Source organism: Clupea harengus, chromosome 19 (assembly GCF_900700415.2).
Source record: "Clupea harengus chromosome 19, Ch_v2.0.2, whole genome shotgun sequence".
Lineage (NCBI taxonomy): Eukaryota > Metazoa > Chordata > Actinopteri > Clupeiformes > Clupeidae > Clupea > Clupea harengus.
In genome coordinates, this window is record NC_045170.1 from 13,959,534 (window position 1) to 13,984,986 (window position 25,453).

Sequence of the window (25,453 nt, forward strand, 5' to 3'; positions counted from 1 at the left end):
GACCAGCTAATGAGATTTACTTTTTGTGAGTTGTTGTGAAAGCAATCGTTTTCTATCAGCTGTTATAGCCCAATATAAATAAGGCTATACATGCAGACCATAGCAACAGGGCAGGGGGTGTTTCTACAGGGCCTTCAGCACATTTTTAGCTCAAATGACAAAACTTTATCTTCCGTGTAACAAGTGTACCAAACATAGCTACATTTTCAGCTTGTTCGTCAACCGAATTATGTCCAGTTTGTTCAGCAAATATGCATATTGCAGTGTGCACATTTTGCTCTGCAAATTTCGAGGAATCCTTTGCTCTTCGACTAAAGAGGAACAGATAAGGAGGAACTCAATGAGCCAAAACGGTCAAGTATTTTCTTTTTCTTATCTGCAGATTGCACTTCAGCATGCCCAGTTACAGACAGACCAGACACTTGTTTGCTACTGATAAACCGTGTTTACCATTGCCTCACGTTTACGTTACTGCTGCTAAACCGGATAGTTTAACTCAAAATATCTCAAACTGTCATGACAATGACATGACACTTCTCATGCACAGTCACAATTTTTTCAAGTGCTGCCAATTTTTGAGGGCGTCTAATATAGCAACTAGCATATCCGGAAATATAATCCACTCTAACAATAATGACCTCCGCCAAGAAGGTTATGTTTTCGTTTACGTTTGTTTGTTTGTCAGCAGGATTACGCAGACATTACCTGGCACTTTCATGAAACTTGGTGAAGAAGTGTAGCAGGCTCCATTAATTATTTTCCACTTCCGTTAACATTGCGATAATTAGTAATCATTAGTACATTTCATTAGTAATCACTGAGTGTAGAGTGGTAGGCCTTCAACGTAACTCCACGACAGTTCCACTGAAAGCCTGCTAGATCTAATGTTCAGTATATGCCCAAATACGGAGCAACACCGTCATTGACCTCAGCCTACTTAACTGGAGTCTTGGCCAGGTCGTAGTCCTGACCGTGGATGCATCGGCAAAACTAAAGATCAAAAGGACACTGAAATATCAGCATTTATTTTTCATGTATTTACTTTGCAATAAATGTTTCGGTAACGCAATTTGGATTCGTTATGGGAAATGGCTGCAAATCTGCACCCGCACTCTCCAGATGGTACAAGCATTAAGGAATAGGAAGAGGGTTAAAGGAAACCCCGAAACTTTTGCCACTACAATTTTAAAGACCTTATTTACAAGTCTGCCTTTTGACATACTGTGTGTGTGCAGCACAGCGGTTGTCTTTTCATAAGTCCTTATGAATTCTAGAGCAGAGATGAGAGTATCCGTCTGGCTGCATGTCCCTGCTGTTTTTGTGTCATCATGGTGTCAATATAGTTTGTCATAGAAGCTCACTCATGTGCATAACACTTGCCCACACACACACACTCATATCCTACACACATACATTTGGGTAATGTGAATAATGAATAAGTGGGATAATTTATTGTGGAGCCACATCATTTTTGCTTATGAAGGCACCTGGGTGCAACTTTCTTCCATAGCTTTCCACCTGTAACTATAGCTACTCTATTTAGCTAGAGGGGGAATCTTTCTGTTGTGTGCTGCCTTCTAGTGGACAAAAAGGTATTGCTGTATGAGTTAATCAGCTAACAACAAATTGAAACAATTGTCTTGCTTGCCTAACTGTACCTACTGAATGGATCGCCTTAATCATTATCAAAAAATTGCCCCCCTGAGAGGAGCTGCCACTGTGCCCAATGTTATAGATAATTTCACTGAAAAGTATCGACTAATAGAAAGAAAATCTGTATTAATTTTAATATAGATGTATGGTAGCCCGATATATTGTTGCACAGTAGGACAGCATATAACCATTGGTAATACACCTACATATAAAACTAGTTCTGATATTGTTTACACTCTCTCCATGATTTCGTATGGCCTGTGCCCAAAATATTGTAGGACTTGCATACAGGACTTTTTTTTTTTTCTTCAGTTTTTACATTATCGTGTTATCAACAGAAGTGGCTTGCAGCTGCAGGGTGAAGACAAGCTTAAAAGAGGGAACCTCAGTACACGGGTAAACAGAATGCAAATGGGGGGGGGGGGGGGGGGGGGGGTATATTTGGACATGGCTTCTCCTTTCTGAAAAATTCAGTTCTTCCTTTGGCATTTAATAGAACACACTTTAGTTTGTTATTCTTTAACTGAACATGAACATTGATGTTTAATACAATTACAACAGTGAGAACTCTCCTGTACATCTGGTTCATTTTCAGGAGTTTTGACAGTAGAGTTTGCAAGCTGCAAAACAGAAGTAAATGTTTGAAATTTAAAAGGTTTGGTCTTTTAACACTTTTGTTTAAAGCCCTGACATGATAATGGACTAAATCTATATCTAAATGCTTAATAAATGCAGAGAACATACACAAAAGGTAAACAGTCTACAGCCCAAATATGCATGAATTCATAATTATCACTGAACACTTCCAATGATTACCACTAGCTGTCTAAAAATGATAAGCAAAAATGTAAAATGTGTGCCATTGTAATTATGTATGCAGTTATCTTCTATAGAATGTCAGGAAGTTGAAGACCATCATCCCTTCTCATTGGGAAGAATATGGGAAACCAGAATTTGACCTGCAAAAATACACACATTTGTTTATTTGACAATCAAATAAGGCAGTGATATCATATTTGGTGGTGAAATGTGACCATGGGGTATGACAATTGGCTGAACCCCCCCCGATGTACTTCACATTGCAAACTTGTACTATGGGCAGAAATATGTGCCAGTAGAAAACTAATTTGAAAATTAATATAGTGAAAAACTATTTATAATTTGAAATTGAATTCATTAGTTTGCAACTGTATTCCAATAAACAAGATACTGAATATATAATATTAGGAAACTGAATTAATTTCCTCTGCAAATTACAACTGCAATTAATCAAGTTGAGCAATTCCAATTCAATTATGAATGATTCAAATTAATTTTCTATTTCTGCCAATATATGTACCCTTTTCACCAATATAGTCATACTAACAGTAATACAATGGATTCCAAAAACCTAGGGGTAACTGCTGCTGTAAAAGGCAACTAAACCAGGGTTCTTACGTTTTTTCCGTAGCGCACAAGAGTACTTTTGAGGCCTCTCAGTTTCTTTTTGGACCTCTTGCGAACGATTTTAGCGTGCAGGTGCTGGGCCCTGTCTGTTGCACAGTCACAGTAGAATCTGTCGATCAGCAGGACCTTGCCTTGGAGAGCCTTGGGAGATAGAAGGCCCATGATTGCCACGACAACCAGGATGACGGACAGTGGGACCAGTGACTGAGAGATGAGCAAGGTGGGCTGGGGCAGGCACTCCTTCTTGGTCATCTCAATGGAGTAAGAGAACTGCATCTGGTAATTCTGAAGGGAGAAGAAAGCATCCCACAGGATTATTGGATCCTCAATGCTTTCTGCATTCATTTAACTAGATCTGGGAAATAGGGTAAACGTAACTATTAAGCTCACCACAAATCTACATTCAGACATTTTTAGAACACAAGACATTGATTTCAGCAAGAGAAGTGTTGTTAAAATTGAAATATTAATCTCTCATTGTCATACAATAATATTTTACTTAATTTTAATGCTTTTGTAATTTAAAATAAAGATGTACATCTTTAAATGCAAAAGAACATTTTGTACCCTTTAAGCACACCCCTGTTCCAAATACGCTCATAACAATATGATTTGCAAAGGAATAGGCACATACAAAACGTAATACCACAAATGTACATTGCCTAGTGTGGGGGCCGCTGCACTTGGCTTTACTCTGCCTTCATGGATCTATCTGTGTAGTCTACTTACATTCACAGACACCTCCAGTGGGACGTGAATGGGCCTGGACTGTGTCAGGTGCCTGTTGACGGTCTGGATGATCCAGTAGAGCAGAGCGTCCAGGCCGATGAGGGCGGACCAAGTGAGGAGGTGGACAGCAACAGGGATGAAGAAAATCAGGGCACTCTTCCCGTCGCTGAGTGTGGGGCAAGCGGAGGGGATAGATGGGTAGCGTTTCGCCTCTTTCTTGGTCAGAGGCAGGACGTGTGGCTTCCCCTCCGCCTTCTGCTGCTCGTCATAGCGGATGAACTCGGGCGTGATGTAGGAGTTCTGGTACCTCTTGTTTTGTCTGTACTTCTTGAAGAACAGAATGGTGGTCACCGCCAGGACGATAACGCCGAACCCCGGAGCCACCTTATGTCCGACAGAGACCGTTGTGTTGTAGAAGGCTTCCGCCGTCTCTGCCGTGGCATTCAGCATCTGCCTGACCTCCTGGAGCTTCTCCCGCACCTCATCCTCCTCCACGCGACCTGACACTGTGGTGGTTACTTCAAATCGGACCACACCAAATTCGGCGAGTGTATTCATCCTCTCAGCCACCTTCCTGATCATGTCCACGCAGGTCCTCAGGGGTGGGGGAAGCCTGACTTGGAAGTCTACCTCCTTATTCAGGTTGCACACTATGCTCTGGGCCACCTGGTGAAGGTTCCTGAAGGTGTTGCTGACATTCCACAGGAACACCAGCCCCATGCCGGCGGCCAGGAGTAAGTTCCTACCCTGCTTAAGGGAGCAGGAGATGAGGAAGAGGAGCGTGAAGCATCGCACCCTCTGGGAGATGAAGAGAGAGGTGGTCAGGAGTATGATGGTGCTGCTAGAGATGATTGCGCAGGCCACCAGGTTGTAGCGGAGGGAGAAGAGGAGGCCAATGAAGAGGAGAGAGCCCAGAAACAGGCTGAGGAGGAAGGAGGAAAGGAAATGGAGGAGATGGTCCCTCCAGCCTTTCCTGTAGTCTGTGGTGAAAAGCCTGACCAGTGCCGAGCAGCCCATGTTCTGAAATGCAGAGAAGTCAACTACTGTAATACAAAAGCCAGGGCACAGTGAACATTTCAGGGAGTTAGTGAGAAACTAGCAAGTTTCAATTTAGAATCTCTATTCTGTTAGGAGGAAAGAGATCAGGCACGTCTATGCTAACATCTTGGCATAAGTGTGCATTGCTACTGGTACAGCTGATTAGATGTGAACAGTATGTTTTCAAAAACCTCATTTTGATAGAACAATGTAATCAAACTAGCCATTAAATTCAAACCCAAACTATAGTCTACAATTGATTTTTAATTATTAATGAATTAATGTGAACACAATTGAAGGATCATCTTACCTCAGGCTGGTGTATTCTACTTCAACTGTGCACTGAATATGGTAACTGAGTTTCCTCAATTCTAACACCAACCACGTGGACCAAAAGTTTCACTATGAAACAGAACAACCATATCTATATATATTCACACGCACACGCACACGCACACGCACACGCACACACACACGCACACGCACACACACACACACACACACACACACACAGCTCCGGAAATAATTAAGAGACCAGTTGTCAGAGCAGAAAGAAGCAAGTTTTCTTCCAGGACAACATTGTACTTGGCCTGGCTGAGGTCTGCAAAATACCATAAGGATTAAACCATAGAGGACTGGAGTAAGGTCATCTAGTCTGATGAGTCCAATTTTCAGCTTTGCCCACCTGGTCGTCTAATGGAGTGTTTTTTCCAGCAGGACAATGCTCCATGCCACACAGCCAGATCAGTGAAAGTGTATATAGCACAGTCATATGATATATAGTATATTTGTGCATTTATTCAATAACTAATAATGTTTTAAGTGAGGTTACATGCTTAACAATTCAAGATGAATTCCCAATGCTAAATCATAACCTCTTAATGTACATTCATTAATGTTGCATTTACTGTATTGTAGTCTTTAGGATAATCATAGTTAACTCAAATACATGTGAAAATCTAATTCATTCTTTGACAAACAAAGTATTTCTTTGAAATGTACAAAACAACTATCTTGAGAGGCAATATGTTTGCAATTATCAAAACAGAAAGAGAAATATGAAAGTGTATTTACAGCACCACCTAGCGGCCTAAATGCTAAATTATAGTATAAAACACCTTCAACAACCACTTAAAGCAGCAATAAGTAGTTATGTTCCAAAACTACCAAGCTAACTACCTAAAAGGCATGCAAAAACCTTGCAAACACCACCAACAACCCAGTTGGCACTGATAGAAGCTTGCCAACACACTAACTGGTGTCTTTTAGCAGTATAGCTGGCAATGATATGCTGTGAAAGCTTTGCTTCCATTTTTGCAGGGTGTTCCAGCCCAGAACACAGAACTACATAGGGCATATCCTGGATGGCTAGTGGGAAAGACATAGGTGTTTATCTGTCCTTCACATGACTATATGCTATCAAAACGAATTTGAGGATGGTACCAAAACTAGTTGCCTATAAAACCATACCTCAAAAAGTGTAAAATTGTTGCTAGAGTTGCTTTAAGACACAAATATCAAAGAGTGAAAAGACACAAAAATAGTAAATGTATTTTATTTTCTCAAAACAAGAAACAATTAAAAATTCATATTGTGTGGCATTTTTCTCAATCCCATGAAACATACAGTGAGCTTCATTTCTTCCTTGACAAGCGGCGCATGTTCATTTGAACATCACAGCAAGACAGAACGCTACCCAGTCCACTCACTCCTCACATCGCAGTCCTTCTATGGCTCCGAACCATGGGATCATTTTTTTTTTATTTTATCATTTTCTTTATAACAATATTAAAATAAAATATACTTGCAACCTTACATATTTTTTCTCTCCTAGTCAATCTCCATTAAATATAAAATGTTCTTTATACTCATTTTTCGTTTTCTTTTTTTCCTTTATGAGTACCAGGAGGTGGAATGTTGTCTTGAATGTCTGAACCTTCAGCCATGTAAACCCCAACTAAATCTGTGGTTGATTACAATCGGAGAATCGGGCGAGAGGGAGGTGTGCATGTGTATGTATTTGCCTGTTTGTGTGTATGCATGGGTGTGTGTATGTATGATGTATGTATGTATTTTTGTGTGTGTTTGTGTAAAGACAGGGGCGGGATTGTAGGACTTCAGGTTCACATGCACTGTACAAGAAACTGCAAAATATTTCCCAAACATTGTCTCTATCAAAACATGCTGAATTACCTGGAAAAGTGTTTTCAAGCCATGTTGCAAACCCCCTTTTTTTCTCAACATGCTTGGTTGAAATGAATGGAATGATCGCTTGACGAACAACGAGTTTGGGGCGCACAACAACATGAGGATCTGCATTTTCTTCACCATGAGGGCGTGACAGGTATTATTGTTTTTAAAAATGGCCATTGAAAGTAACAGATTCAAATTAAAATGTACAGTTTGCGATGTTTCACCTTAAGGCCTGTACCTCTGCCACATGATATATAATGTCTATATGTAATGTAATTATTTATCATTTCATCTTCTCTGCCCCAGAATAGAATTGTTGTTTTAAATGTTTAAAAAAAAAAAAAAACACGATAGAAATATCCTCAGGCTGCGGTGTCATAGGTATCTGTAACAATACAGAAGAATGATTAAAAGGATGACAATTACATCTTTATCATGTTGCATTCACTCTCCTTGATAACCATGCACTGTTGAAGTATTTTTTTTTTTATTCAAAAATAATTGAAACAACAACTGAAAATGGCTGTTTTTGTCATCTTTTTTTCATTTTCTTTTCATTTTTCTTTCTCTTTTGCAAGTTGCAGCCTCAAGGAAAGTATTCTTCCTTATACTTTTTTTTTTTTAATTTTCAGCACAGGTAACTTTTCATCCATGCAAAAAGAAACAAAAATAAAAAGGAAAACAAACAAACAGAAAATAAAAAACAAAAGGAAAGGAAATTCTTTTTATGGATTTCATACAGTACATCAACAGAGAGAGTCTTAGTGGAACGCTGGCGTTCCGTGTTTGTTTTTCAAGTTGTTGTTCTCAGGTGACACTGGAATGATGGCTGTTCCGGAACTGCCACAGGTATTGACTCCGACTCTCCTCCAAAGGGCTCGAGCTTCACTTTTGTAAGGGCTTGTACTTTCCAGTGGGCAGTGTGTGTGTGTGTGTGTGTGTGCGTGCGTGTATCTGTGTGAGGGGAATGGGAAACATTATGGTTATTGTGTAGCTGGGGTCTTCATATGGGGTGTCTTGTTCCGGTCCGAGCCTTTCCTTCTGTGAATTGTCCACATGGCTTTGAAAGTTTTCTTCTCTTCCTCACAGCTGGGCTTGAAGATGTGGCTTTACTAGTTCAGAGCTCTGGGGCGAGGAACACTGACACCCCGTTTCGAGTAACACAGCAGGACAAAAAAAGGGTATCTTTCCTTGTTTTTGTCAAAACAGGGCTTCTGTAGAACTCATTCGTTTGTCAGTTCTCTGCAGTAGTATTTTTTGTTGCCGTTTCCTTCCACTTATAGTTTCACTTCAGTTCTTTTTTTTGTTTTCTATTTTCGCTCCCTCTGCAACTTCTGACTAGACGTGAAAAATCTAGCGACCGCTGAATTCCCGCCGAAAGCGCCCCACTCTCGAGTCCCTTGTTTTTCCAGCACTTCCGCGCGCCGGACTCTTACCCCCTCTTTTTTCAGTTTTAGTTTTTTTCCCCGGCGTGGGACACTTGACAAGAGGGTGGCGCGCTTTTTTTTGTCTCCGTCGGCGTGAACGCCGTTCGGCTTCGGGGAGGCCCCCCCCCCTCTCCCAGTCTCCTCTCACGCGGGCTCAGAAGACACAACATCAAGCATGCAGTGTGAGCGGGGTGGGGGGGGAGCGCGACCTGTCGAGGCTGTCTCACTCTCCGTTTGCTGGTTGCTACTACGGCGACGATATAAACCACGCCGCTACGACCGTACTTTGGAACCGGCTCCTTGCGGGGCTTGTGCCGCTTTACTGGTCAAAGGTGCCAAGGTCGGGTCCACCAGTGAGGTGGGCGGGAACAGTTTGTACCAGCCAATGACCATGTTGGTCAACTCTAAGTCATCTAAAAGGATCTGGGCAGCGCCCATGAAGGATTTGTGGTCCATGCGTCCATAGTCTCCCCACACAATAATCTGTCAAAAAAACAGGGTAACGAATGAGACCTCTGCCACTAAAATATGGCAATGAAATTTGCACATACACACATGCAGAGCTTAGTCAACATACAAAATGTTTATTAAATTACTTATAATTCCTTATCCATATCAACAAATAGAAAATACAGACATAAACAGTGAGTAAAGACTGCCTGTAAAAGTATATATAAAGATGGCGCACCTGTAAAACCTTCCCTTCTGGGGTTTCTTCAAACTGAAGCTGCTGCTGGTAGAGTGGATCCAGAGTTTTTCTGGCCAGTCTCGTCTTCTTCTTGTTGATACATTTGCCATTGTCCAGCAGGTAGACTTTAACATAGGGAGCTATTGAACCAGAACAAAGTAATATGTCAGTGAAAGGGACAGAAGCTGACTAAGGAAAACCTTTTTGAACAAATGCAACATTGACACTAGATCAACCTGTATGTGTGAGTGAAAAAAATGGCACTTGTTGGCATAAGGCCGATACATTTTCAGCTATTTATGAAGTAGCAAGTAGTTGACATGTTGGTGGTGAATGGTATTCTCACTCACCGGGAGTTTGCTTGTTGCCTGGTTTACCCACAAGGCCTCGTGCTCGGATGACCTCCACATCAAGCCTCTCTTTCCTGTGCACCATGCCGATTTGGATATCGCCTGCAGAGAGATGTTAGAGAGAATGATTCAGAAGTTTGGCCTTTTTTACATGGATAGGGCTATCTTGCTACTTAATGTTTTTAGCATCCTAGGTAGCTAATGGCTGTAAAGTTCATATCTGATGAAACGTTGACTTAATTAAGATATTTATAGTATGTTAATGATAGGATCACAAAGTTTAAAGAGAAAAAATGGGCCATTCATGATTGTTCAGGATGTCTCCCACAGTTCACTCGACTTGAACTGTTAGTTAGCTAATGATAGTTAGCTAGGTAGCTCAGTTGCCATTTAAACGCTCTGAGCCAGTTTTTCATCAGCAACAGACTATGGAAGCCCTCTAGATTTTTGTCGATCGACACTTGTCGCCTAGACCATAAATTCACCTTAAGGCTTCCATCCCCATGGTTCTTACACTGCTGTGCATTATTATAGTATATAATACATATATTAAACAGACATTAGAGTGTTCATGTGTGCAGCTGGACAGGGCTGTGGTTGAAAATCAAGATGCCTACCCATTGGGGGTGTGGCCAGAGTCTGCCTCCCAGCGAGCTGGGCTGGGCCTAGTCCATCCAGGAACTCTGTAAACTGACTGTCAGATGAAATCTTGACACCAGGGAAGATGAGGCTGTGTAAACAAGAGTCACAGGAAACAAAAGAGGAGTCTTAGTACCATAAAATGTACACTATTTCTGTAGCCTGTGTTCGTAGTTATCTAGCTATTTCACAAATATTTAATATATAAAACTGTGAATTACACACCATTCAACTTCTCATAAAATACTAGATAAACACAAAAAAAGTAAGTACTTCTTCTCCACTTTATGTTACGACAAGCAGACTGCAGCTTAAACTATTTAGAGATTTATTTTTGAGAACTATTTATGAGAACAATGATAATGGGGAGGGAAAAGAGATGCCTCTTCTTCTCTTACTTTCCGGGTTTGGCCTTCTCGTCATCAGCGGACTCCCGACTGGGCTGTCGCGTCATCCGGCTCTTGAACTCGATGGCCAGCCCTGTCTCCACACTCCTCTGGATGGGCAAACGTATCGCTTTCTTCTTCTTCTCCTCCTCTGTAGAGACAGCGAGAAGAGAAGAGAGAGAGAGGTTATCATTAAAGTACTTAATATCAAGTGTCATATAAATCAGTGCTGCAATTCATGTTTTATGCCTTCATCTCACACATTTTTGGAAATGTCATCCATCACCACTTAGCCATGATTAATTAATGATCCATGGTTATTGCTTGTCTGAGTCAGTCACGCTCCTGGTCCGACCAGCAGGGGGAAGCAAATGCAGAGCTGGAGGCCAGGGCTGGTGGCTTCTTCAGCTGATGAAAGGTGACAGCCAGCTTTCCCCCATCCAGCCCTGCCGCTAATCTAAATCCCATCAGTGTGTCCGACAGATGGACCGCAGCAAGCACACGCATCCAAGGCTGTATGTGTGTTTGTGTGTATGTGTTTTACACACCTGCACATAATCACATAAAGTTGCTTCATATGGACAAAAATTGTGGGTAAATCTGAGTTCCTCTCCTGTTGTCATTTTGAATTTAGCACAGTACAGGAACTGATTGGAAAGCCAGCTCAAATGTATACAATCATATTTTTCCAGCATATGTTTTTTGGTGTATGTGAAATCATTACCATCAGTAGATTGTGCTCTGGCTTACATCAAGTCTCCACAAGTATAATGCATGGAGCAATCTTAGGCTACACGCTGGTCAGATGCCAAGGTCGCCTGATCTTAAACACATGTGTTCAGGTCTGTTTTTTTTTAGTTAAGATTTTTATCATATATCAGAGGTAAATTTGCAGCTGCAGATTTAATAGCTTAGAATCACGACACTGCTCTCAAAGAATGTATTATTTTTTCCTGTTGCTATGGTTGATGATATCCCCCATCAGTAAATCAAAGACAGTCAGAAGGCGAATTGTTCTTGTGAACAGCACAGACACATTTGTTTTTTGCATAATCATCTTACTACATTCTTTTTTTTTTCCAGTTAAACTGATGGATGAAAGTAAATGGAAAATGTTAGCTGTTCAGATGTAGAAATATGTTTGAGAAAAGCTATGCAACAGCTGATACAAAAAATATTTAAACAGGTAATGGGCAATACGAGCATCTCCGTGGCGCAATTCGTTTTTTTCCCTGTCAAAGGGGACTTTGCCATGACACTAGCAGAAAAGCTTCAGGAATTATTTGTGTCAACAGCGTTAGGACAGAGTCTATGAAAGACAAAGATTCATATTGTCCTCTCTTACTGATGCATCTGTCATCAAGGTCAAATGAGAAAGCGTCCAGCTGGAGCCGCCAAACTGCGTCCGGTTGCCAACGTATGTCAGTTACTCACCCCAGTGCAATTAAAGCCAAGCTCTCAAACAACCATACCCCGGCAACAACATCACATAAGCCAGCAAACACTCCACACAGAATTTGTTTTCTAAAGCATTAAAACCCCAAGATCTATATTCAATAATTGCATACAGCTTCAGCACATTTTTTATGCAGTGCTTTCACAAATCCTCTACACTCAGACACACATACGCACACAGACACTGAACCCACACAGGACCTAGAGAGGTCCTGCTCTGAATGCTGGTGTGGTACTGTGGTAGTAGCCAGCGGTCTCACCTGCGCTCCCCTCGTCGAACGAGTTCATGCAGGGGAAGTAGACGGCGAGAGCCTCGAAGGACGCAGACAGGCTCAGCTTGCTCTGCGAGCGCTGGATGCGCATGCCGGGGGCAGCGGTGGCGCTGCTGTCGTGCCCTTGTCTGCCCATGGTGTACCACCTTCAATGCCCGTAGCTTAGGTTAGAATGAACAACCTTTGTTTTTTTTGCCGCGCCTCGGAAACCGTACACAAAGGGTTTTTCACCTTAGTTTTCACTGCAGCGATGGAGAGACACGCAGATAGTACGCAGACGGATAAGACGAGGACGAGATGGAGATGATGCAAGGAGCTCAGGTCTGCAAATGCTGTAATGACTGGACCCTTGCGCAGGGAGAATCAGTCACGTCTCACCAACAGATGAGAGAAATTCAGCTTTGGTAAGACTGATGAAGGAGAGCAGTCTGCTAGTCTGCGATTCTCTTCTCTCTCTCTCTCTCTCTTCTTCACTCGCTCTCTTGCTACCTCTGCCTGGGTCTCTGTCTACACTGAGCTGCTCCACTGCATCTCTCAAAGATACACTACGTACAGAGGGGCGGGGGGAGACAGCGCTCTGTGTGTGTGTGTGTGTGTGCGCACAGAAGCTGTAGCCAATCAGAGAGAGTGCTGCAGAGAGGCAACTCAAATGGTTCTCCAGAAGAAGGAGCTCTACCTAGAGATAATACCGCTTCTGTTTTTTCCACAACACACACACACACTCACACACATACACAAAGAAGACAATTTGACATACACACAGGATACACACAAAACATAAAATGTATTAAACTAATACATGCAGGTAAACAGCCAAACGGAGTGAGTGCGCACCACTTAATCAGGAAATGACCTTTAACTCTGCCAGTTCCACGGCAACCGTTGCCCATCCATGCTCCAAGCTCCTGCACTGACAGGCATCCAGGACAAGAGGGAAAGAGACTGAAAGCCACCAGCTACAAATGAAAAAGAACATGGCCCATCTAAAAGCAGCAAGCTACCTTAGCTAAGACACAGAGATCATGCTAAAGCCTTCTCCAAATGCCAAGGCGGTGACCACAGACATTAGCCTCTGACAGCCTGCAAACTGAGGGAGTCGGTGAACAGGCGGACGGAGTAAGGGCAGAGGTGAACCATAACGTTTGGTAAGAGGACAAGCCAACTGGCTCACAGGGTATTGCTCTCATCTGAATCTTTTTGTTGTTGAGCTATACTCCATTTAGGGGAAACTCCAGTGGCCTGTGATAAAAAAAAGATGAATATCGCTTTCGTAGTACTTCACAAAAGCTTTGTCATCACGGTTACCCCCACACGAATGCTTTCATGCCATATCAGAGCCTTCATCTGATAAGTAAGGTCATTAGAAATTTAGGTTGATGAGAGAGAGAGAGGGAGAGAGAGAGGGGGGGGGGGAGGAGAGAAAGACCATGAATGATTAGTGCCCACAGTGCTGATATAGGAGACTTTGGGAGAATGACTTAAAATGTACCAAGCACATAAAAGATGCAAGGAAAAAAAAAAGATGTAGATATGGTCCATGGGATATTGAAGCACACACAAACAAAAGGGTTTTTACTTGGTGTATGTGTGTGTGTGTGTGTGGTTCTCTAAATCTTCTGAGGACGTCCATGCACATTGTGGATGCTACAGTTTGCTTGATATGAGCCGGGTTTTCAAATTCACAACTTTTTTTTTCATTAGCATTTGTTTACCAAAAGACTTGTTTTGATTTCCAATGAAGTGCTACATTATTCACGGACGTGGAGGAAGTCATGTTTCTGCGTAACATTGTGAGCAAGAGACGTACAGACGGCTGTGAGTGACTTTCAGCTGCAAATTGCCGCTCATCTCTGAGAAGCCAAAAGTATCTCAACAGCAGATGCATTATGGGCCAGGCACCTACTTCCTTCTTTTAACAGAGAGAGAATGAGATGGAGAATGAGTTTGTTGAGCCATCATCATAATAAAAAAAAAAAAGCGTGCCCAAGTCTGTCACAAATGATTGCTTTTATAGAGTGCGTCCACGTGCTCAGTTGAGCTCCTGTGGCTGCCTCTGTACCTCCGACAGAAAATGACTTCCTGCACTCACTCACCCACTGGGGTAATTTGGGGCTTCTAGAGCACTGGCCACGGTGGCCAGCGATGGCAAATAAATGATAAACACCAGTTTTTGCCAATTGGGGATCTACGTCATTGGCTTGTTGGGATGGCACTCGGACTTCCATGCCAAACACGTGTAAGTACTTCCAGGAAAAAGGCTTCAGGTCTGACTCATACATTGAAAAGCACACACATATACTGTATGTGTGCTATGTAAAAGATAATAGAAAAACCAATGAGTAAGAATCATGGTTATTGTATTTAGTGTAAACACAGACTTTGCTTTGATTTCGCAATAAATAAAAAAAAAAGCAGTCAGCCCAGCATGACCATTCTGGAAGATCCATTTGCCCCGTTCACAGCTGGACATCTGTCTTAAGCCTGATATGCTGTTCGACTGATGACACTCAGCCTACTTCCCTGGGCCTTTGGGCAGGACATGTTTGACACCGACACAGTGACGGAGATAAACAGTGAAACTAAGGTTGCGTTTTACCCCCTACTCCCACCTCAGCCAAGCCAAACAGTTTGACTTTCCGCTCTATGTTTAGAACGGCACCATATTCACATACTAACCGCCACCCATTCACCTTAAAACATTAACAATCGCAGTCACGAGAAGTCACCTTATCATTCCTGCACTATAAAACAACCCTGTCGGCGTGGGTGATTTACCTCCTCTGTGTGTGCGTGCCGGCGATATTTTAACTGGCTCTGAAATGTTGATAATGTAAACCGCCGCCCCACAAGTAACGTACTACAGACCACGGCCACTGGGGCTGACAAATGGCCTATGTCAGTGTCTGACAGCAGCACCAAAAAGGTTCAGTGCTGAAGCAGCTAATGGTCGAGTCTCTCTTTCACGGTGGGGGGTTGGGGAAGCAGCGGATACTGAAGTGGGGGCCTCTCTTAAACAGCCCCACTGTTAAACGATGCCCCTCTATGGTGGAGTCGGGTACACTGTGGTTTATGTCTGAAGGTGTAAACATGCCCTAATGTACTACATACGTCCCGTTCTCTTGCAGAGTTTACACAGCTATGGGACACGGGCCCCCACGTTTGGACCCCAATATACAACTGTGTGTGTGTGTGTGTGTGTGTGTGTGTGTGTGTGTGTGTGTGTGTGTGTGTGTGTGTGTGTGTGTGTGTGTGTGTGTGTGTGTGTGTGTTCAATCATTGCTGTCTTTTCTCTAGACTTGTTCCAGGGTCTTCTCCCCAACAGGTTATCCAACACTGAGACAGTAATTGAAAAGATTCAATAGTCGTTGCTCCGGAAGCATGATGAAGCCAGGAGACCAGGAGAAGTCCTTGAAGACTGTGCACTACATTAAGAGCCCATTGGTTACTGAAGGGCTCTTTTTCCTAGCAGTATTCATCCTTAGTAGTTGTATACTAAGGTCTTAAGGTCGGTGCACTCAATGATGTAACAACTTTTGAAGAGAACAATCTCCATTCATTTTGGCCTTGAGTGAGTATACAATTCTACCCTTACAGGAAGAAAGAAGTTATTATTGTTTTTTTCTGTTCTTAAGAACAGTTGCACACTTTGATATTACACGATACCCAGAGATTATCCATTATGGCGATAATCTTTCTTCTTTCTAAAGTTTTTCTAACTTATCTTATTCAAGAAAAAATATGGAGATGTCAGGAATTGTTATAAATCATTATAAATCTGCTAAAAATGTGAACAATCTTTCTTACTCTTTTTTAAAAAAAATGTTTTAACCAAACAGGATCCACCTATTTACTGAACATTAGGGTAACACCTGACTGACCTAGATGACAGGAAAACATGAGTGTGTTTTCACAATTAGGGAGCCAACAGGGAGCAGTCTGTTTGTTGACATTTTACAGCTTAACCCCCCTTCAACAACACTGTCTCTATGATGGCAGAACAAACTAAATGAAACATAGAAAGAAAAAAGAAAGAAAGAAGACTAAAAGAAAGAAAGAGAGATAGTCTAATTTGTTCTGTGACACAGACTCCTACACAGGCCCACACCCACTAATTGAAAAGGAATCAAGAGTGAGGTGGAGAAAGAGCTCTAACTATCAGCTACTAATTGTGAAGAAGTTTACAATGTACCATTAAATAGGTGTAAATATAGGCTAGTGAGAACGCAGTAACACAGAACTGCCTTAAGCCAGATCCAAACACTAATGTTTGACTGATAACAGGTGATAAAAAATGGAGTTAGGGGAGAGAAAGAGGGGGGAGGGAGAAGATAGAGAGGGAGAGGGAGAGAGGAGAGAGGGGAAAGGAGAGGGTGAGAGAGAGGGAGAGAGAAAGAGAAAGAAAAAGGGAAAGAGTGAGAGAAAGGGAAAGGGAAAGAGAGAGAGAAAGGGAAAGAGAGAGAGAGACAAATGCAACTGGCCAGCTTGGAGATGACACTGGAGGAAAGGAACAGTGTAAACATCAGCTAAGAGCAGGAATTAGCAGGCCAAGGAGTGACAAACAAAAGGGTCAATCACCCACATGCTAGAGCCATTTACCTGTAGTAGGAATGCATTAGGCCAGACAGGATAAGGTAAACACCCCGCTATGCCACTTAAGCCCGGAGAACAATTGAAATAAACACAGGCATTCAAAAAATACATGTCGAGCTCGGCGAGTGGGCTGCTTCAATGCCTAAGTCGTCATTCACTAGGGATCACACACAACTGCTAAGCAGTGATCCTTCAAGTGAAATATAATCAAGATGGGGCCTGTTTAAGTGTATCTGATTCCCAATGCTGGGCTCTGGAGATGAAAAGACTCCCTATTTTAGTCAGGCTCGTGCTATGAGCTCATATATAAATAATCTTAAGCAGGCAGCCGATCATGCTGACGTCCCGCCAGAACGCCCACTTACAGACTGTGCTCCTAACAATGGGAAGAACTGGGGTTATTTCTAGCTTTTTGTGTATGTGTTTTTGTGTATTTATATATATATATGTGTGTGTGTGTGTGTGTGTGTGTGTGTGCGCGTATTTGTGTGATGTGTTTATATATGTGACTCACAGAGGGTAGAGCATCTTTGGATCATTTACTCCACAGACACACACACACACACACACACACACACACACACACACACACACACACACACAGTTCATTAGTATGGCAGACACCTTACAGAGTTGTGTTGAATCTTTGTGTTCTCCTCTACACACCGACCTCTTCCCTGTTCCCTTAATATTGAGCCCTCTGACAGAGTATCGTTATCTAGTCTCCCACTGAGACACCGGCACCAACACAACCTGCTGTTTGCCATCTCTGACTTATCATGGAGTCAATCTCTACAGCCAAACACAAAACATGACTTCAAATAGATGCCTTCAGTGAAAATGAGCAGAATGTCACAACATGCCTTCTAAAGAGCTTTATAAAGGTAACTGCCAGAGACCAGAAATGAGATGCCAACTGAGGAGTATTATTCTTAGACCCAAGACGACAACACAGCAAATAAACGGCATTGATCACTCATTATAATCATGTTTCTGTCAATGGCCTTTTCTTCAGAACTTTAAAAGCTTCATACAGCATTGTTCTGACTTCAATACCTATATGTGTATGGACACCATAACACTGCATGAAACTTGGGTGTTATAATTGATGATCAATGTAATTTCTCTGAGCATTAAGCTTCTGTCTCGAGGTCTTGTCGGTTTCCTCTCTATAATATTCAGAAGATCAGACCCTATCTCACACAATATGCTACACAGCTTCTTGTGCAGGCCCTGGTAATGTCTAAACTATTGCAATTCCATTTTAACAGGGCTGCATGTATTCTGAGACTGTTGCAGATGATTCAGAATGCGGCGGCATGTTTGGTTTTTGATCAGCCAAAGTGGACACATGTAACTCATCTGCTGGTCACCCTTCACTGGCTCCCTGGAGCTGCTAGAATTCAATTTAGGTCCCTCACACTCGCCTATAGGAAAGTCAACGGATCGGCACCATCTTATTTAAATGTCATAATTCAATGCTATCCATCCAGATCACTTAGCTTCTCTGATGAGTGATTGATGATCAATTGATTGTTTTTTAAATGTTTATTTTAAATTGATATCTTTGTTGAGTGTAATGTTTTTTTCTAATGTAGGTCACTTTAGACAAAGGTGTCTGCTAAATACCATTGCCATAACCAAGAAAAAGATATTCTTACACAATGATTAAAATTGAACAGTTCAACATTCAGTTGACCCTTTCAAATTAAGTTATTATGTGTTGCAATTGTCACAGGCCTGAAATTGCAAAAAAGTGCATGGAATTTATGGAGAGTTTGCAAAGGTCAGTTTATGATGTTTGGAAAAGAGTGCCTGTGTGATGGATGTGAGAGATGAGGTGCTAACAGAAACGGTGACGCTAGCCCAGTTCTTGTATTACTCAGACACGTCTGAATAGAACATTAACTCTGGCATGAAAAAAAATGTATTTGGAGACAGTCAGAGCGTAACAGAGACAGAGAGTGAGAGAGACAGAGAGAGAGAGAGAGAGAGAGAGAGAGAGTGAGGGCATAACTTCCTGACTGCTACACGAGTAATATGTAGGTCAGCGAACAATTGTGGAGCACCATCTGTGAGACGGGCGTTTTACACTACAATGCACCACCCTGCTTACCCACTCTCACTCCGTTTAAGACACGGGGGTCTCTTATATAACTTGCACCCCACTGTCTCTATGCTCCCATTCTCGCTTAATGACTCACCCTACATATGCACATACTGTGAGTCATCAAAGAGATGTCTTCTTCTGAATGACAGGAATATTTCCTTACGCAACACGGAAGGGGGGGGGGGGGTGACAAGCTGAAATATCAGCAGACACCTACAGACTGCAGCGCTCAATCTTTGAATCCATTAGCCCAGGCCAGCTTTTGTCCAACCAGAGAAAAGCCTTCACTTCCAAGGCAAAAAGAGCTTCTAAACCACGGCTGTCTGAAGGTTTCCTTTCGCTGTGCTGTAACACAAGGAGCGCAGGCCAGCACTCCACTGTAATTGCAGGATGTCTGAAACACAACTGAAGCTGACATGTAATGGCTCCACAAGCTGACGAGGGCAAAATGGCTGAAATGACCCAGCAGACCCGACAACTCTGTTGCTGCTGTGTGTGTGTGTGTGTGTGTGTGTGTGTGTGTGTGTGTGTGTGTCTGTGTGTGTGTGTGTCTGTGTGGTTTAGTGCACGTTAACCTTCCTACCTCGCCAAAACCTTCAACCTTCCAGGCGAATCAGCTCATCCTCTAAACTCACCATAATATGGCTAGATACCTGACCTCCAGCTAAGGACACCAGCTCTACATCCCAGATTATTCTTTCACTCATTCGCAGCCAGTCATTACAGAGGTGGTGGCTAATTACATTCATATTTGCAGCTGTCATTAATCAAGCCTCTCCTGTGACTTGGATTTAAGGAGTGTAAAGAACACGCATTGAATACACAATGTCCTCCACAGGCCTACATGTGCTCCTCAAAACCCAGAATCCGATTTCCTAGAATCCAACCCTCAACATCATAACCGCCGCATTAACCGCCATCTGTGGAGGACACTTACTGCAGCCCCCCTGATTAGAGTCGCAGAGGAACCGTGAACGGCCACAGCTGTCAATAATGACTGCATGGAGGGAGTCTGAACAGGTAATTTCCTCCCTTCTCTGCGTGGGAAATCAATGTCAATCGTCCATTAACGGAGGTGTCTTTGTGACCACGACGGTATCCCTCGCTGTGCCGGCCCAGCATCTTCCTTTGGTACCGGCACACTACTGATCCGGAATCAGCAGTCACGGTGGGATTCAAATCGGCCAGACACTGGCTGAAGACACGGCGCGCCTCGGCATGTCACTTGACCCCTGTGTGTGTTTAAACAGACAGGATGCAGGCTTCCCACCGCGACGAGGAAGAGTCGGAGCACGGCGTATTGGGGAAAAGGCAGCATGGTGCTTGCTAATTAAAGCTCAGCACTGCTAGGCTACTGCCAGGCAAATCAACAGACAGCGCTCAATAGTCTCCTCTAAGAGAGGCCAGAGAGGAAGCTGAAACAGCTTTACAGTCAGTGATTTATCTCTCTGTATGGTCCGACAACCTTGGCTAGTCCTTTTCAGGTCTCCCTGACTAAACAGCCTAAACTGATAACAATTGATGACTGAAACTGTCTACCAGCAGAGACAATATAAGACAATATTTTTTTTGGAGGGAGGGGGACGGGGGTAAGTATTGTAGCAACCAATAATGTAATAACTACCGATAATGTAATAACTTACCAGTAATTTCATAATTTCTCTGTTCTTAATGTAAAAAAAGCAGATAATGTAATCACATTTCTGAACCAATAACGATGTATTTTTATTGTCCAATGGCAGACTTCCATAACACTTACCCTTACTGTTGCCTCAAACAGCTGCTCAAACTTTCTTTCTCTAGAAATTATGACTGTTTATTCGTTTGTGTAACTTGATGGTTAGACTTAATACAAGCCCTGCGTTTTACTCCTTAGTCATTTCAGTACCAAATAAAGTGGGAGCATGTTTTTGATCAGCATTTGAAAAAGGCAACCATAAGGGCAAGCAAGTGTGACACTTAATAGCCAATATATTAAACTTAAATACAGTGATATACGTATATTATTACATTGTAGGCTTAGTTACATTTCATTTACATGTTTTTATTATTTCTTTTTTTAACCCAGCCAATAATAAAATAACCTATTAGATTATGCCCCAAAAGTTATTATGTTATTCGTTCAGAATTTTGTATTACATTCATGGTAAGTATTACTTTATCAACTTTTATTACACGGAAGAACAGATTATTACATTATTGATAGTTATTACATTATTGGCTGCTCCAAACATAATAACAAATATCTCATACTGGTATTTAGTGGATTACTCCTATCAAGATCAATACAAATTTGCAGGAGGTGTTAGATAGATGATTGATATATCTGTAAGTACACATACTTTTTACAGTGTGCCTGGCTCTGCTCATTGTGCCGTTGTCTTATTTATGCCATGTCATGATTCAGCGGAGCTTTTGGAAAAGAGATAAATCCTTTAAGACAGTGTGAAATCAAATAAATTCCCTTCTTGCATTCAATAAGTCCTGTCTATCAACATGATTAGGTTATTTTTGTTATGTGTGGACAGAATAATGGTTTTCATTATTCAATGACAGCACTACATAGTTTGGTTTAAACTATATTGTCCAGCACGTTTTGTCCTAAATGTTATTTTCATCACTGCAGTGATTTTTCACAAGTAAAAGAGTCATTATTTACAATCACTGCATGCAAAGTCCCAAATGCATCTCCCGTGCACTCTTGTCATTTTAGATCCACAATACCAACAGCAGCTGCATAAGACCAACCCCACAGAGGGCAGCCTATAAGGCCCTGCAATCTGGAAACGAACACGAGAGACTGTTCCAAATGAGCAACTCATTCCTGGACCACCAAGGGTTGAAAGAGCATTAAGATGCCACAAGTAAAGATCCCTGACAGGACTTGGCATGAAACATTAAAAGCGTAAGTAACACAAAACTTGATGTGCAAACCAACATTTTGACCTGGGTAGGCCACGGTCTGACCTCGACCAGCTGAGCTTGACAAATCAAGCCCCTGCAGACTCCATGCTGGTGCGGCTCCAGCAAGGCCATTCAACACGCCGGCCACATTCAGGTAGGTACACCTGCAGGCGCCCACTTAGGGATCCAACTGCCCCACTGCTTACTTGCTGACCTCCTATATAAGTGACCTCAAAACACCCTTAGAAAACAGCTTTCAAGAAAGAGATAAAAGAAATGGAAATAACAAAGAAATTACTCAGACAGGACAGAAAAAGGGATGGCCAAGCAAACGTTCAACTTTCAATGAGGTCACTGTCCAACTCACCCACTTCAAATTTTCTTTGTGCAGTGCAGTGGACATTCAAATATACAGAATGTAACATTTTTTGGAGATATGTTGACCTAAATGGATACGTTGACCAACCAAAGTACTGTGTGACTTTTAACCTGGTAGTTAAATGTGGATTCGTATGACCTCAGCTTATTCTCTAGTCTAGGTTTTACTGGAATTATTTGAAAAACGTCTTCCGTAAAAATAATAATAAAATATGGATAACTAGATAGATGTGGTGGCTAAAATATAGTCATATTTCATGCAAGGCCTTCATGCTCTTAATAACTGAACAGTCTAAAATGACCAACCATGCATCATTCTTTTGTCCCTCATTGTAAAATGGAATAGCCAATAATAGCTCGGACAGGACATTTTCAAAGCAATCAGGCACCTAAGCACCACTTCTAATGTCTCGCTTTATTTTGCTAATCTCAGTGGTAAGTATCCCCGTACATGCATGCATCCATACATGCATGTTATGAAACGGTTATCGCTATCAACCACCCAGCGGAACAGGGGAAAAACACAAACACAATGGATGAATGGACAACTGTCCTTCACGAGCAGGGCCGCCATTCCCCTTCGCGAGTGATTGAGGTTGCGTGTTTATTCATCACTAATCACAGCAGACTTCTCCTGCGTCTGAAAGTAATGCTTTGAATTCACAGGCAACAAAATGAAGGAAGGTAGCTAAGAATGCAAATAGACTTCTGAGGGACACTTAGCCCATCAGGCATGTTGTCAGAGATCGACTAAGAAGCCAGGGCCCTTTTATTCTCACTTCCCTTTCCCATTAAGAGGGACCTGGGACGTGGACATTTGGCCTGAGCCTGTTTCCTTTCTACTGAGGGCTTTGCCTGAGAAGAAAATTGGGACGTGCTTTCAATCTAGTCAGCAACATTAAGAGAGAACTTTTCAAAATGAACGCTGCCTGTGCAATAGTTCATTAGCCTAATTGGTCAAATGGAATTGACCAACTGCCTCAAAGTGACTTTGGCAAACACTGCATGAGCTCAGGGTTTCAGCAATTTATGAGTGTGTGTGTGTCTGTTCCTCTGTATGGGTGGATGTGTGTTTGCGCGTCTGTATGTGTGTGTGCAGTGGGTGGCAGACTCTGTCTGTGTATGTTCGTGCATGTGTGTAGGTGTCCGTCCCTTTGTTAATGTGTGTTGGTGTGTGCGCCTGTTCTAGTGAGTGTGTGTGTGTACACATGCGCGTATATGAGTGTGTGCCTGTGTGTGTGTACACTGTGTGTGCGGCGGGTGGCAGACTCTGAAAGCCAGCCATAATCTATTCATCTGATGGATGTCTATGGAGTTCCACACAGTGCCAACCTGACTGGAATATAAAGAGTCTGGCGGTTAAATGGAGGTCCTCCACAGAGGGCAGACATGGGGCGGGAAGACTAAACCATATTTACTTCCCAGTAAAGCAGGGACACAGGCACCTCCTGAGGACCTCACATGGCTCTAGGGCAGTGATTTATCGAGACCCATTTCACAATGTCTGAGAACACTGAGAGAATGAAGGAGGAAACAAAACGAAATGAGTGTGGGGGGTGGGGGGGCTGAGTTCTGGGCAGGCGAGGAAGAAGGGTGACTCAGGCTGGAGCTGTAAGTGGAGCAGCAGATTTATCGGCCAGCTGATTTATGCAGCCAAAGCTGGTCAGAACCTGGGCTTCTTAGGATGCATTCCACTCGGAAGACCTTCATCCCTCATACATGTGTGTGTGTGTGTGTGTGTGTGTGTGTGTGTGTTTCATCCCTGCAAGGAATGTGGCTTAGAGTTAGTGTCGCGTCCATCCAGGAGAAGACGGAAAAACGGATGCTGACTAACACCAAGCTTCTCGCACGGCATGTCCCGCTTCCAGCAAACCGAACACGAAAGCCTTGAATCCTTGACTGTCTTCTCTGTCAGCCGCCATCACTCTCGTGTCATGAAACTCTTGCCAGGACCACAAACATTCACGTCACTAGTCGCACTCGTGGCATGTTTTATGGCCGCAGGGCACGAGCAGCTCCTGCTTACGCAACACTAACTGGAAGCGTAAGCGCCGACTTACAAAAAAAAAAAAAATCAAACAGGAGAGCTGATGGAGATAATTTCCAAACACTGTTAATGACTTAAGAATATATTAATCAAGTGCCTTGTATTACTAATTACCTTATATTAATTATGTACTTATGTAAGCAGGAACATGGCTTTTCTGTGTTTCTGCATGTGTGTAACCTAGAATATTAGGTGCCACTTAGTCTGCATATGTACAAGAGCATGTTTAGACCAGAGGTAATAAGCTTCTTCCGACCGTGTACAAAACTGCCATCCTTGCAATATAGGGAGCCTCGGACGTCAGAGATCCACCACGTGGTTATCCCTGCTGAAAACTAAACTTCTGTCTATATAAACCTTGTGCGATGTGTTTATCAGGGCTTCACTTTCAGCCTTGTGCTGGGAGTGAGCCCGATTGCAATTGTTGTTGTTGTTTGTCTAATAAATATACTTATATGCAGCTCCGGAGTCCTGAGGTAACTAGGGTGAATTTTCACCTAACAGGAGCGTTCCGGCAACACACCAACTTCATGGGTCTTCCACCCATTCACACACTGCACACTGCACACACACTGAGCACACACACACACACACACAGTCGAAAAAACACATCATTGTAAACATAGGCGGCTTCGGATTAAAGCGTCCGCTAAACAACTAAACGAAGATTTAGGAAAACCCGTCTGTCTTACCCTCGGGGTCCAGCTGTGACGTGCTCTGGCTCTTCTTTCCCAGGCCCACCATGGCGGCCATGCGGGCGCCGAAACTGGAGCGCCGCTTCTTGTCGTCTTCGTCGTCGTCGTTGCGGCCCAGCGAGCACATCTCGCCGCCTACGCTGGAGCTCTTGGTCAGCTTGGGGTCGGCTGCTGGCCTGTTTTTCATTTTAGACGTAAATTCACTGTCAGCACCGGTGGCAGCGCCAGTCAGTTGATATATGGACAGAGTCAGAGACAGAGAAAGAAAGAAAGAAAGAAAGAAGGAGAAAAAGAGAGAAAGAAAGAAAGAAAGAGGAAGAATCATAGGAAGTGGAGAGGAAGCCAAAGCAGGGAAGAGTTGGGAGAGGAATAAGAGAGAGGAACGGATGGAAGACAACGAAAGAGAGACAACAGGAAAAGGCCTCAGCTATGGGAGTCAAGAAGACAGATATA

The 25,453-nt window shown here is 42.8% G+C and overlaps 2 protein-coding genes across 3 annotated transcripts in view; both read right to left on the reverse strand.

The window, feature by feature from the left end:
- Nucleotides 1-2,168: 2,168 nt before the first annotated feature.
- Nucleotides 2,169-5,267, reverse strand: LOC105891998 (dendritic cell-specific transmembrane protein-like). Its single transcript, XM_031586157.2, has 3 exons — nucleotides 3,829-5,267; nucleotides 3,091-3,384; nucleotides 2,169-2,612 (listed from the first exon to the last, which is right to left on the reverse strand). Exons 1-3 carry the CDS (start codon nucleotides 4,843-4,845, stop codon nucleotides 2,541-2,543), a joined length of 1,383 nt encoding a protein of 460 aa, XP_031442017.1. The 5' UTR covers nucleotides 4,846-5,267; the 3' UTR covers nucleotides 2,169-2,540.
- Nucleotides 5,268-6,405: 1,138 nt separating this feature from the next.
- Nucleotides 6,406-25,453, reverse strand: part of rims2b (regulating synaptic membrane exocytosis 2b) — a 111,157-nt gene continuing 92,109 nt past the window's right edge. Inside the window, exons 35-40 of one of the 2 annotated variants that reach the window (XM_031585764.2) lie at nucleotides 24,998-25,176; nucleotides 10,562-10,700; nucleotides 10,142-10,254; nucleotides 9,525-9,626; nucleotides 9,175-9,314; nucleotides 6,406-8,969 (exon numbers count right to left, since the gene is read on the reverse strand). In XM_031585764.2, the coding sequence (XP_031441624.1) occupies nucleotides 8,760-8,969; nucleotides 9,175-9,314; nucleotides 9,525-9,626; nucleotides 10,142-10,254; nucleotides 10,562-10,700; nucleotides 24,998-25,176 (883 nt within the window). In that variant the 3' untranslated portion in view covers nucleotides 6,406-8,759. Of the gene's footprint in view, nucleotides 8,970-9,174; nucleotides 9,315-9,524; nucleotides 9,627-10,141; nucleotides 10,255-10,561; nucleotides 10,701-24,997; nucleotides 25,204-25,453 lie in introns of both variants that reach the window. The other variant, XM_031585765.1, reaches the window with a different exon arrangement.

Coding starts and splice junctions, on each gene's coding strand:
- LOC105891998 (XM_031586157.2), bottom strand. CDS start 4,845: ATGGGCTGCTCGGCACTGGTCAGGCTTTTCACCACAGACTACAGGAAA. Junction 3,385..3,828: donor CACTGGAGGTGTCTGTGAAT/GTAAGTAGACTA, acceptor TTCTCCCTTCAG/AATTACCAGATGCAGTTCTC. Junction 2,613..3,090: donor TTGTGCGCTACGGAAAAAAC/GTAAGAACCCTG, acceptor GTATTTTTGCAG/GTCAAATTCTGGTTTCCCAT.